The sequence below is a fragment of the Populus nigra genome, chromosome 6 (assembly GCF_951802175.1).
Source record: "Populus nigra chromosome 6, ddPopNigr1.1, whole genome shotgun sequence".
NCBI classification, from domain to species: Eukaryota; Viridiplantae; Streptophyta; class Magnoliopsida; order Malpighiales; family Salicaceae; genus Populus; species Populus nigra.
In genome coordinates, this window is record NC_084857.1 from 14,528,246 (window position 1) to 14,541,759 (window position 13,514).

The window sequence follows — 13,514 nt, forward strand, 5'->3', positions numbered from 1 at the left end:
ATTGTTATTGGTATTTTAGATTTGATCCTTTTAATTTTGATTTCTGTATTTTTTTTATTTTTCCTTTTGTTAAAGTTTTTTTTTTCAATTTAACCATTTCTTTTTAATTTGTATAGATAATGTTTTTCAATTTAGTCCTTCTACTTTTAATTTTTTTATTTTTGTCCTTTGCCCTTTTGTCAAAGTTTTTATGGCTAAAATTTTATCCTTTATAGTTTTTGTTTTTTCAATGATTATAATGAATTTAATTTGGTCCCTCTTCTTTTGATTTTTTTTTTGATTTTTTTTCTTGGCTCTTTTGTCAAAGTTTTTATGGCTTTCAATTCTATTCTTCAAATCAAGTTCATGGCTTTTATTTTTCCAACAACAACAATAATAGTGATGGAAATATTAACAACAACAACAACGATGATGATATAATAATAATAATAATAATAATAATAATAATAGTGGTGATGGTGATAATAATAGTCGTGAAAGAGATAGTGATAATAATGATGGTGGTGGCAATGGCGGCGACAATGGTAGTCACAATGATGATAATAATATTTATAATAATACTAATAGTAATGATAATGGTCATAATAACAATAGTAATACTGGTTTGTTATAATAATAATAGTTGTGGCGGTAGTGATAATTGTAATAATAATGGTAATAATAATAAAAATGATGGTTAAATGATATTAATAATAATGATAGTATTAATACTGATGGTGGTGAGAAAGATAATAACAATAATAGTAACAGTAATTGTAATGATAATAATAATAATAATAATAATAATAATAATAATAATGGTGATGGTGGTGATGATGATAATAGTAATAAAAATAATAATGATTTTAATAATGTTAAAAATAATAATAGTAGTAATAATGATAATATTACTTATTAATATTAATAATAATAGTGATTTTGATCATCATTATTTGAATTGTTATTTTTTAAAATTCTTTTGTATGATTGATTTTTTTTTAATTTCATCATTTAATATTTAATTTATTAAAAATTAAATTTCATGATTTTTTTAAAATGGATGTTTCGAGTCTAATGACTCGAATCACATATTTAAGAAGTTAATATTTTTTTTTAAAGAGCTTAATAATTTTTTTATTTTTTTATTGAGTTATTTTAGTTATATAATCTAGACTGCGGAGTTTAACAAAGTATCCCATATTAGTTTAACTCTAATTAGTGTTATTACATATTTATTGTAATTAGTTTTTAATATTGTTTTTATTTTATTTCAATACTTTTATATATAAAAAAGAGTCCTGCTCACATCTACGTAGCACCGGCGTCAAGGCTAGTAGATGCTAACTCTGCTATAGGTTAATGGGCAAGTAATGATCTTTAAGACGAGTTTTTCTCTCAATTAAGAGCTCTCTAAAGAGTGATGGAGTTGGTAGTTAATTAAATTCATGGCCGTCGGCACAATCAACTGTCCGTCCATCAGAGTATTTTTGTCCCCACCGGACTTCCGTTGGACCACCGTACGGCACCCCAGCATTGTTAATTGCTTAGCTAACTGCTCCTAACTAACGAAGTGAATGGTGGTGGTGGACACTTTTGATGTGATAGCACGTGCGAGTTAATGGCAAATGGGTATAAAATACTATAAAAGCAACTCCTCTCTCATTAGAGACAATACGGCAGCCACTTGAACTCAAACCTTGTTTCATTGAATACATAACTAACCAACCAAAATTGCTGGTGTAAATTTTAGTTACTTCTTTGCTTCATCATTCTACTGTTTTTTTTTTTTTTAATGCTATGGCACAATTTGTACTTAGAATGAGGTGCCTCCATCAATTTGTGAAATTAATTTAAGTATTTACTATGTTTTTTCTTTCTTAAATGCTCCATGTCTTGGCTTTATTTGAGACCTGTTTTTATTTAATTTTATGATAATCAAAATAAATATTGATAAGAATTCTAATATTTTAAATTCTCAAGTAAAAAATATATTATTTTTAGGTCAAGATTTACTTTCTTTATTCATCATTTTTTTTAAATGAAAACATGTTTTTTTTTATCAAAAGCAAGATTTAAAAAAAAACATATCATGATGTGAGAAGAAAGCTTAAAATAAAAAGAGAGAGTAAAAAATTCATGTCTCAATACTTTTTACATGGATGTATAAAAAATAAAGAATAATTAATTTAAAAAATTATAATAGAAAAATAAATATTTTATTTTTATTTAACAATCATTGTTCATTTTTAGAAAAACAAATCTGCATATTAAATTTACAAATAATTATTCCTAAAACAATTGCTAAAATTATTTTTTCAAAATTAAAATTTATGATATAATCAAATAATTTTTAAAATATCATCTCAAAAATTTTATTTTGTTTGGGCTAGCATAGAAAGAAAAGCCTATGCTTAGGCCTAAAAATCCAGGTTTGTGCACCTAGTTGTTTCTTTTTCCAAAGAAATAGGTGAAGCACTCAATGCCCACTCAATCTTTTTTAAATATAATGAACTATGTGTCATGTACTAGAATATTTTTTTGGTTATTTTTAATAATTAAAAAATTAGAATCCAAGTTTTGTACCTTCAAAACCCAAATATTAACTTGTTTTCACCATAAAAACTCCACAAACATCATAAAAATCTCAATAACCCTATTTTAAACAAAAAAAAATACTCTTTAATTGGACTTAAAATAAAAAATCAAATTGAATAAAAAGGTTTTAGGGATCTAATATACTCTCTTGTTTTTTTACATAATTAAAGTATAAAAACACCTCCATTGAACTTCTTTTTTCCAATACTAATCAATTAACATCAAGATTGGATTTTTTTTTGGCTAACTAAAATCTTTCTCTTTTTATCTTCATTTTCTAGTGACTTTCTCTTCATCCTCTCAATATCCAAGGAATAAAACGTTAAAAATTAAAATTTTAGGAATGAAACATAAGAACTAAAAACTACAAGAACAAATCAATATAAACGAAATTTCAAGAATTAAATTGAATTTTTAAATCAAATTATACTATAGTAAAACAATGCAATCTATAGAGTTTTCACTTTAGCTGTAGTGAAACCGATAACTATTTTAGTTTATACTAGATATGTTGTTCGCGTGTTGCCGTAGGCCATACAATTTTTTTTTAATGTAAAAAAGGTGATAAGTTCAAAAAAAATTCAAGCCCCAAGTTATTGGTTAAATTATCAATTTAAATATTTACAAAAAATCAACAATAGTAAATAAATAGACAAAAAAAGAAGAACAACCACACCAAAGTCTATTTGGATTATCAAACAACTCGATGCTAACCTAACTAAAGGAAAACTGAGAAAAAAAAAGAGTTACACTTAAAAAAAATAAAAAACATCAGTTTAAAAAAAGAGGAAAAAAACCAAACAAACTTAGACGAACCTCTTAAATCTAATCCAATCTAAAAAATTATAATTTATTAAATTATGGACCCGAGTTCATTTAAAAAATTTAAATGTTATCCAATTTAATTTTGAAGAATGCAATCGTTGAAAAAAACTATTAATAAAGAAACTTGCAAAAGAAAAGGAACAACAAAAAAATGAGGCTAAAATATGACAAGAAAAAACCCGAAGAGGATGAAATCCAAAAAAAAAAAACAATTATCGCAAACAAAAAAATTACAATTAAAAGAATTAGGACCAACCTTGAAAGATTAAAAAATCATAGGAGGGTGAAATTAAAAATCATTTGTAATATGATATATTATTTAAAGATTAAAAAATGGTGGGGGTTAAATAGAAAAACATTGTTAAGGGCTAATCCAATAGAATCAAACCGAAAAAAAAAACAAAAGTTAAGAAAAGAGAATTAAACAGAAAAAATAACAAAGTTAAAAAAAGGATAAAAAATAAGACAACATCAATTTAGAAATAGAGAAAAAAACAAGACAAACCTCTTAAACCTGATCTAATCTTTAAAAGTCGTATCATGTGAAATTTGTTTCCTAGATTTAATCAAGAAGTATACTTTTCAACCAACTTAATTTCAAAGGATGAGATCAATAAAAAAGTTTTAATAAAAAAACTTTCAAAAGCAACAAAAAGAACGAGGATAAAATTTAACAGGAAAAACCCAAGGAAGATGCAATTTAATGAAAAAAATAAAAAAATATTCCAAATAAAATAAATATTAATTAAAATAATAAAACCCAAATTTTAAAGATTGAAAAAATTATATGGGGTGAAATTGAAAACATATGTAAAGACCAAGAAAACTCAGACAAACATCCTAAACATGATCAAATTTTAAAAAGCTCGCAACCTATGAAACTCTGGATCTGGGTTCTATCAAGAATATTATAAGCCAATTTAAAGATATAAATTTAGAAAACTTATCAAAGCAAAAATAAAAAGATAACAAAAAAAATCCTCGAGCGAACCCGGGTAAACAAATCAAACACATAACCTACAACATGAAATTGGAAAGTCCTTATAAATAGGAAAGCGAAAAAAAAACACTGGCAAAAAAATATATTAAAAAATACTTTAAAAAAGACAGAAGTCAACTTGAGCTAATCCTTCAAATCTATTATCCAGGTTATGAGACTGAGGTGTTCTCATTAAAGGCAAACCTGAAAAAATAAAGAAGCAAAATTCTTAATCAAACAAATATTGAGGGATGAAATTGAGAAAAAATAATCAATAAAAAAACATTTAATTTGAAAATAAATGCCTAGAGGTGAAATTGAAAAAAAAACAAAATCAATCAAGAAAATAATTCAAAACAAAATAAATAGAAATTAAAAAAATAAAAAATAAATTATAAAAAAAAATTAAATGACCAGGAATGAAATCGAAAATAAAATTAAATTAAAAACAATAAATATAAATAAAAGAATTACAAATAAAAAGAGAGAGATTGATTCAAAAAAATAAATAAATTAAAAGGTTAATATAAATTTTTTTATGACCAATATGAAGAAAAAAAGAGTAATTTCAGATCAAATCACAATGAATTACTATGCACACGCCACTAATAAAAAAATTATCAAGATAAATTAAATAATACATCAGAATTACAGTTATAATTATCAGAACCAGCCGAACACGGCTCTAGAAATTCACGGAGATTAAACTGTCCTTTTCCATTGACCACATGCTCAAGCATACAATTTGTCAATTACCTGACAACCAAACAAAAGCATTAAACGAAAACAATAGCCATCGTTGGTTACCTCGACAGACTGAGCTGTTGTAAGCCTGTAAACATGAACAATTCGGTACTGACATCTATCCATGGCTTGCAGATCCATTTGAGGGTTCTGGGATAAAACTGTAAAAATCCATGAAATAGTACTAAAATCAGGAGTTTTTAGTATACAAGGGTGGAACACGGGACACAAGATCAAGAAAATACCCGAAATAATTTTATTTAATTATCAAAATAATTCCAAACAATCCTTAAAAGAAATATTTATGTTAGGGTGAAAACATTATTCTATCCTCGGAAAAAGATGAATTAAAAAAAACCATGAAACTCTTGTAATTAATAGTATTATGTGTTTTGAGACATAATAAAACTCCTAGAAAAATTAGGGTTTTGGATAATTGATGATATTGATATAGCTGGAAGTTCCCTAAGCTAGAAAACGCACATTAAATTTTGCACAATTCCTCCCTTCTCTAATAATAATGCAATGCTAGAAAACGCACATCTAAAAGGGGAAAAAAAATCAAAAAAAATAAAATCTCAGTGAATATAACTTATCAGACTGGTTCAGGTAAATGTGCCAGCTTTCAGAAATGTCATTTTCGGGGAACCATAGTTAATAATTCAATGCAGCTAGGGTACAGTACTTACTCCATGAATCACCATCATCACCATCATATATATTTATAGACCAGATGGTCCACGGATACTATTTTTACAGAGATGGAGCTCCTAACTCTAACTACCCAAGTGAATGATGGTGGGATATTTTGCTGTGATAGCACATGCGTGTTAATTGTAAATGGGTTTGAAATGGACCAAAATACAAGATTTGTATATTAATTACTTTTATTTTTCATTTTATGACGTACTTAAATGGGTGTGTGTGTATATATATATATATATATATATCGGGTATTTCTTAATTTTGTGATAATATTAGGTATACATTATAAGAACTTTTACTATATTAACTTATTTTCTTTTAAGTGGAGCCAAATGAGTTTGAAGTTGGTACAAATGTTTAATGTGAGTCGAACTATAATAAAAATGTTGTATTATTATACTAATAAGTAAAGATATTAATTTTATTATAAAAGAACATACATAACATAAATAATCTATAAATATACAAAAAATATAACTCAGGATAAACATGATTTCAACATAAATATTATAAAAATCATTAAAAACATGTATATTAAGCATACATTCAAACTTGCAATATGTATAAGATTAAAGTCTTAGTTTGCATGCTAATAATAAAAATAACAATGCTTAAATTAAAACAAAAATGATACTTACTTGTTGAAGTACTTTAAATGAATGAAATTTTTGTCGCTATCAAGAATAAATTCTTTGTCTTTAAAACTTTATTGCTCCTCTATTGTGCAACTAGGATGTTTGTAATATATTTTTCAGGATTTCAATAACACTACCTTTGTTTATAAATGCTTTTAAACAAGATCTTTGAATTAAAATAAAAAACATTAAAATATCTCTCAACAAAATATAGACCTAAGCTCTAGATATTGGAGAAAAAACCAAAATTTGAAATTTTCAAATTAAAAATTCTTCCTTCACCCTTCTTTTTTATAGTGAATTTTAAAAGTTAAAAGATTGAAGAATCAATAATAATGAATTCCTACCATTATCAATTTTTGATTAGTCATCATAAATAAAGAATTGAATATAGAAAAACCAAGAGTTTTTTTAGTAGGAAAATCAAGAGTTTTTAAAAATTAATTTTTTTTTATCCATAATTTGTTTAAATTATGTTAATTAAATAAATTTCTAATACCAACCTAATATGATTGTCAAGTCTCCTAATTTCTCTCTTTCTTTAATAAGAAGAGTTCAAGAGTTTTTGCAAGAAGAGATCATTTCCAATAATTGTGTTGGTGGATAGGGTTTTACATGTCGTAGTCATTTTACTTAGACTATTAGCTCGTGTTATGTTGTGAGTTGATTATTTCTTTTAAAAGCAAAAGAAAAAATTAAAAATATTAAAAAATAAAAAATAAAATTAAAATAAAAAAACCCAAACATTCAAGAATAAAATTAAAAAAAAAACTCATAGTATCCAAAAATAGGCCCAAGCAAGTAAGCCAATGTGGCTCAACAGTCCTAGGCCTTAATAAAGAAAAACCCGGGCATGCGAAAGTCCATTCTCAACCATTGTTTATATATATATATATATATATATATATATATATATATATATATATATATATATATATATATAACACTTAAAAATAACCATAGAGACCTAAATAAATCTTTTTATATCTTTAAATAACTCAAAAAAAAAAACAATAAAAAATTAAAAATTAATGTTTCAAAAAACTTCATCAGATCTATTCTCTTATTCAATTTAAAGATGAAACAACACTTTTATGAAATTTCTTGTATCAAGTAAAGCTTATTGACATTAAAATTAATTATTTTAGTGGTTGAAATCGATATTAATTGATGATTTTTTTTTGTGTACCACTGGAATCCACTAACTTTCTCTTTTCAACCTTATTATTTTGGCTTTTTATTTAAAAATAATGTTGTTAATATATATATATATATATTGTCAAATACATTTTCTCCTCTAAATGTAAAATTTTGCAAACTCTTACAAATGTTTATTTTAATTATCATCAAATTAAATAAAAATTAGTTTTAAAATTACCTCAAGACATCGGGTTACCAATAAAATCTAGTGAATACTAATCTGAGTTTTGAAAATTTAGGGGATGAACACGTTTTAGCCGAAGAAAAATTCTTTTTACTCCTACTGCAGGTGAGCAGGTGCTAACATAAATGCCACTGCCCTAGGCTGCTTCAACCTTTAAAAAAAAATATCCTCTCATTGCAAAAATATCACTGTTCTGTCATGGAAAGAGAACCAACAACGGCAACAAATTTCTTGTTCTCTGCAACGCAATGGATGTACATTCACTCATCCCTTTGGGATGTATCTCTTGCTTTGTTGGGAATCTTTGTTTTCCGATGTATCAATGAAAGGCTCACCAACAAAGGCCCTATGCTATGGCCTGTGTTGGGGATCTTACCCACCATGTTCCTCCACATCAACGACATGTACAATTTCGTCACGAGAGCTTTAAGCAGAGCAGGGGGAACTTTCCACCATAAAGGAATGTGGATGGGAGGGGCATATGGAATCGCCACGGCTGATCCTTCCAATGTCGCGTATATGCTTAAAACGAATTTCAAGAACTTCCCAAAAGGGAAATACTTCAGAGACAGGTTTCGGGATTTGCTAGGAGATGGTATTTTCAATGTTGACGATGAATTGTGGAGGGAACAAAGGCAAGTTGTGAAAGCAGAGATGCATTCAAGCAGGTTCATTGAGCACTCGCTTCAAACCATGCAAGATCTGTTGCACCAGAAGCTGTTGAAGCTGACAGAAAAACTGGTAAAGTCAGGAGATAGTTTTGATCTCCAAGAAGTGCTTCTTCGGTTTACGTTTGATAACATTTGTACTGCAGCTTTTGGCGTTGATCCTGGGTGCTTAGCCCTGGATTTCCCTGAAGTTCCCTTCGCAAAAGCTTTCGAAAAAGCAACAGAATTAACTTTGTTCAGGTTCCTGATTCCGCCTTTCATTTGGAAGCCCATGAAGTTCTTTGGAATAGGATACGAGAAGGCACTGAAGGAGGCAGTTGGGATTGTGCATGACTTTGCTGAGAAGACAGTGAAGGGTAGAAGGGATGAGGCAAGGAAGCATGGTAGCTTATGTCATCAATCTGATCTCTTGTCCAGGCTTATTGAGATTGAATATACTGGACAAGGAAAGAAGCTGCAATTCCCAGATAAGTATTTCAGAGATTTGTGTGTAAATTTCATCCTAGCAGGGAGAGACACCACTTCGGTGGCATTGGCATGGTTTTTCTGGTTAGTACACAGCAATCCAGAAGTGGAAAACAGAATTCTATGCGAGATTAATGACATTTTGTCCCTTCGTGAGACACAGACAAAAAATGAGATCATTTTTACCATGGAAGAATTGAACAAGATGGTGTATCTCCACGCAGCATTATCCGAATCCCTGAGGCTGTATCCATCCGTACCAATTGAAATGAAAGAAGTGGCAGAAGACGATGTTCTCCCTGACGGTTCCATAGTTAAGAAGGGCGCTCGAGTTTTCTACTGCATATTCTCAATGGGCAGGATGGATTCTATATGGGGGCAAAATTGCTTGGAGTTCAAACCAGAGAGGTGGATTAGGGATGGAAAGTTCGTAAGTGAAAATCAGTTCAACTATGCAGTGTTCAACGCCGGTCCAAGGTTGTGCCTGGGGAAGAAGTTTGCATACATGCAGATGAAAATGGTGGCAGCTTCAATCCTGTTGAGGTACTCAGTTAAGGTCGTTGAAGGCCATGATGCTTCTCCAAAGATGACAACCACACTTTACATGAAGAATGGACTCCTGGTGACTCTGATGCCTAGGTTGGTGAACGTTTAATGTTGCTCTAGTGCCAATATTAATTTGTTTGCATATGCGGAACTGTCTTAGCTCTCGCGTCACTTTTCATATCTTATCAATGAAACTTCAGCCTATGCGTAAGATACGTACGATCGATCTAAGAATATTTTACCCGAAAGAATAAGAATAGCGTCCTCTTTGTTTAGCATATTTATGATATACAGCCTTATTGCGTGATGATAAAAAAATTGATATCTATATAATAAGTATTGAGTTCAAGTCAGGATATATATATAATAAATATTGAGTTCAAGTCAGTAACAACCAGAATTTTACTTGTTGAAATCAGGGAATAAAGTTTCCTCACATCTAAATTTTTTTATATATAAAATAAATAGCAATTATGTTAATGCGCAGTGGTTGCTGATCCATACTGGTAATTAATAAGCTCAAGTTTAAGATCCTAAAATACCTCATATAAAACCCAATTTTTCTTAGGCTCAGCAAAGAAAAACACCTACCTCCCTAATTATTATCAATGAAGTGTTGGTTCAAATCATGTAACTTCAAAGTCATTGCAAGCTAGTGGCTTCATTGTTATTATCATCTCTAATTACTACCGAAATTGGAACTTTTAAGTTTAGAAAAGCCTTGGGCTAAACAAAGTGTTGGTTCAAACTACATAACTTCAGGAGTTATTGCAAAGTTTCGTTGTTATTTTCATCCCTAATTACTATCAAAGTTGGAACTTCGAGATTTCAGAAAGCCTTTAATGGCTATAAACCAAGGCCATGTTTATTTCTCGAGAAGTGGTTTTTGAGAAATCACTTTCCAAATTTTTCTATGTTTATTTGCCATTAGAAAAGTTGGTTAACAGAAAACACTTTCCAGTCAAAGGATAATTTGGCTTGGTTTCCAAGAAAGTGTTTTCCTGGAAAATTTGGGAAGGTGTGTGGGCCACGTTATGAGCCCAGTTCAGAACGCCCCAGAGCCAATGTGATGGCTAGACATGAGTGGACAGGTGTATAGCTAATGAAGTGGCTATGATGAGTATGAAGACAAATGTAGAATTGACTTTCATGGATATTGCCCCCATGCTAAAGATCAATGAGCTAGAAGACATTTGCCTTGGACAATAAGTGTGTGACTTGTGGAGCATTAAGACGCGACTGCTATGAAGAAGCAGAAGAGCATGCGCAGGTTCCAGGAACAAGTTGACTCTTGTCAAGGTGGTGAGCTCGGAAATGACATTGTAATACTCAGAGTATGAAGACAGATATGGATCAACCTTTATGGGCTGCCCTCATGGTTAAAGGTGGAGAGTTACCTGGACTCTTACGACTAAGAGCGAGAGACTCACGGAGAAGTAAGGTGTGGTTTCTAGGGTGGAACAGAGGGCAGGCGCAACTCCTGGATGAGTAGACTCTTGGAAGAGTGGTGAGCTTGTGATCATATTGAGATACTCAGATAATGACTGTCGCACTTGGGAATATTCGTTTGAGGGGGTGTTGTAAGCCTTGATGTAAGGCTTGAAAAATCATTCCGGACCGAGCATGGTTGATACACTCGAAGGGGAATGCAGTGTGTCCCAGAGACAAGCGTTAACACTCTTCAGATGTGATGTGGCAGACCATCTGGTTGTAGTGATCCTTTTGTGTGAGAAAAGGTGTGCTTTGGTGACTCTGGTGATTGAAAGGTTTAGCGAGTACCTGTAAACTCGACCACAGACGCTCTCAGAATGGTAAACTTGGAAGAGCTGCAAGATGCAAGCCTGTGCTGAAGAAGCAAGAGGACAATTGCCCATATAAATGTCAAAGGGGGTGATTGTTAGGATTTGCCATTATTGGGCAACCTACCCTAAGGAGTAGGGTTACCATTTGTCAATGGTAGTTGCACCCACCATTGACATATGTATCAACCCATGTGCAGCCATTGTTGAGAAGACACAATTGTTGCCTATAAAAGGGCATTGAGAAAGAGAGCAAAGATGAGAGGATTGAAGAGAACAAGAGAGCGATACTTGAGGAGAGAAAGAGGGAGTAGCTGCCAAGGGCAGCAGCCCTGCTGCCTTGTGCAGCAGTGTGTGAGAGCAATGGAAGCTGAGTTTGAGTGAAGTGAGTCTCCTCCTCCATGTGTGTTGTAACCCTTTCTCTATCTATCTCTAATAATATTGACTCTCCCGTGGATGTAGGCGGTTTTGCCGAACCACGTTAAATATTATGTCAATGTGCTTTACCTCCTATGAGCAAATATCAGTACATCACCGGTCAGAATTCCCTACATAGCTTCTTAACTAGAACGTCTGGTATTCAATATTTAAGTTGTTCCAAAACGTTGCAGAAAAAACCAGTTGAACTCTGTATCACCGTTGCAGAAAATTCAACGTTGTTTCCTAAAACATTACAGGAAAAAACAGTGTCTTTTTCTTAAGACAAGTAGAATTTCCCTTTTTTCGAATTCATGTTTCCTACAATCCTTGTATTATTCGTTGTATTTTACACAGAAGCATGTCTGCATTTTTTGTTTTTTTTTGTTTTTTGGTTTGATAAGAAAGTTCAATGGATCTTAGACACTATATATATAATAGGGATATCTCTTTCTTATCTCCAAATCTTATCTCAGTTTTTTTTTTTTTTTTAGAATTTAAACGTGCAATGAAAATCTCATGCATGTTTTTAATTTTTGGACTGGCCCGACAAGGACCAACATAACTACATAAGCATGCTAATATGCTTGGACTAAGCTATAACAAGCTAGTTTCTATTAGCATTAACTAAACCTATCTGAAGCCGAGCAATGGCTTTGCCTACCACTACAAGTCTACAATGGGCTATTAGCACTTCCTCCATTTGTAAGGTTTTCCAGATGAGAAACTAGCTTGAATAATTGGACAGTGCTTCAGTTTTAAATTAGAATAGGTGTTTTCAACAGAGGAAAAAAAAAATAGAGAGGCTATACTAGTTTATGTAGGAGAAAAAAAACAAGAAGAAGAAGAAGAAGAAGAAGAAGAGAAGAAAGTAAGCATTGCAGATGTTAAACCTTTTTTTTTTCCATGGATTTTTAGAGGCAAAGAGTAGATTTATTAAATTCAAAACTGAAAGGTTGAAGCACTAATGTTTTTATAAGTGAATATGCAATAGTATTTTTTTTTTAGCTAAATGGAAAGATAAAAATAAAAAAAATATTAATTTGGCTTTTCAATACTTAGTTTACTTGCTTCAAGAAGAATGATGCTAAATAAAATGTTAAAATCCATTTTCTCTTGTAAAAATGTTATTCTTGTATATCCTGTAAAAAAAATCAAAATCTTGAAAAATATTATTTACTGTAATAATATTTTTTTCTTTTGATTTTTTTAATCTATATTTTTTATTTTATTTTTTATAAAATTATTTTGATTTCATAACTCATGTCACGAATTCCATAAATTCATTCAGGTTGACTCATGTTTTTTATTATTTTTTTAAATGATTTTTTTTTAATTTTACTTTTTAATATTGAATTGATTAAAAATTATTTATGTTGTTTTTAGATTTATTAAATTAACTAGATAATATTAAATTATTGAAATAATTATATATCAAATATATTAAAAATATAAATATAAATTTATATTTATAATATTCAATAAGTTATATTATCAATTTGTCTCCTGTTAATGTGAATGGATACAGTTCCCCAATCACGTGCGTAGTCTTAACAATAAATTAAAGAGAACAGAGAACTAGAGAAGTACACTGCCTATTTATTAGACTTTCTGTACATTACCATTGAAATAATTGCCGATTCCGACAACCAGATGTCTTTAAGACAACCACTAGAATTAAACACAACCAACCACCGAGACAAACACACTTGTAGCTTAGTGTTTACTACCTATTTCACCCAGAAGATGGAATTTTTTTTTTCAGAAAAAAAA

General features: G+C 30.1%; 1 protein-coding gene across 1 annotated transcript; it reads left to right on the plus strand.

The window, feature by feature from the left end:
* The first annotated feature begins 8,044 nt into the window (after nucleotides 1-8,044).
* Nucleotides 8,045-9,634, plus strand: LOC133697073 (cytochrome P450 86B1-like). The gene has a single exon (XM_062119415.1). It carries the CDS (start codon nucleotides 8,045-8,047, stop codon nucleotides 9,632-9,634), a length of 1,590 nt encoding a protein of 529 aa, XP_061975399.1.
* Nucleotides 9,635-13,514: the final 3,880 nt, after the last annotated feature.

What these genes read in the sequence shown, in the direction of transcription:
- LOC133697073 (XM_062119415.1), top strand. Translation starts at nt 8,045, where the DNA reads ATGGAAAGAGAACCAACAACGGCAACAAATTTCTTGTTCTCTGCAACG.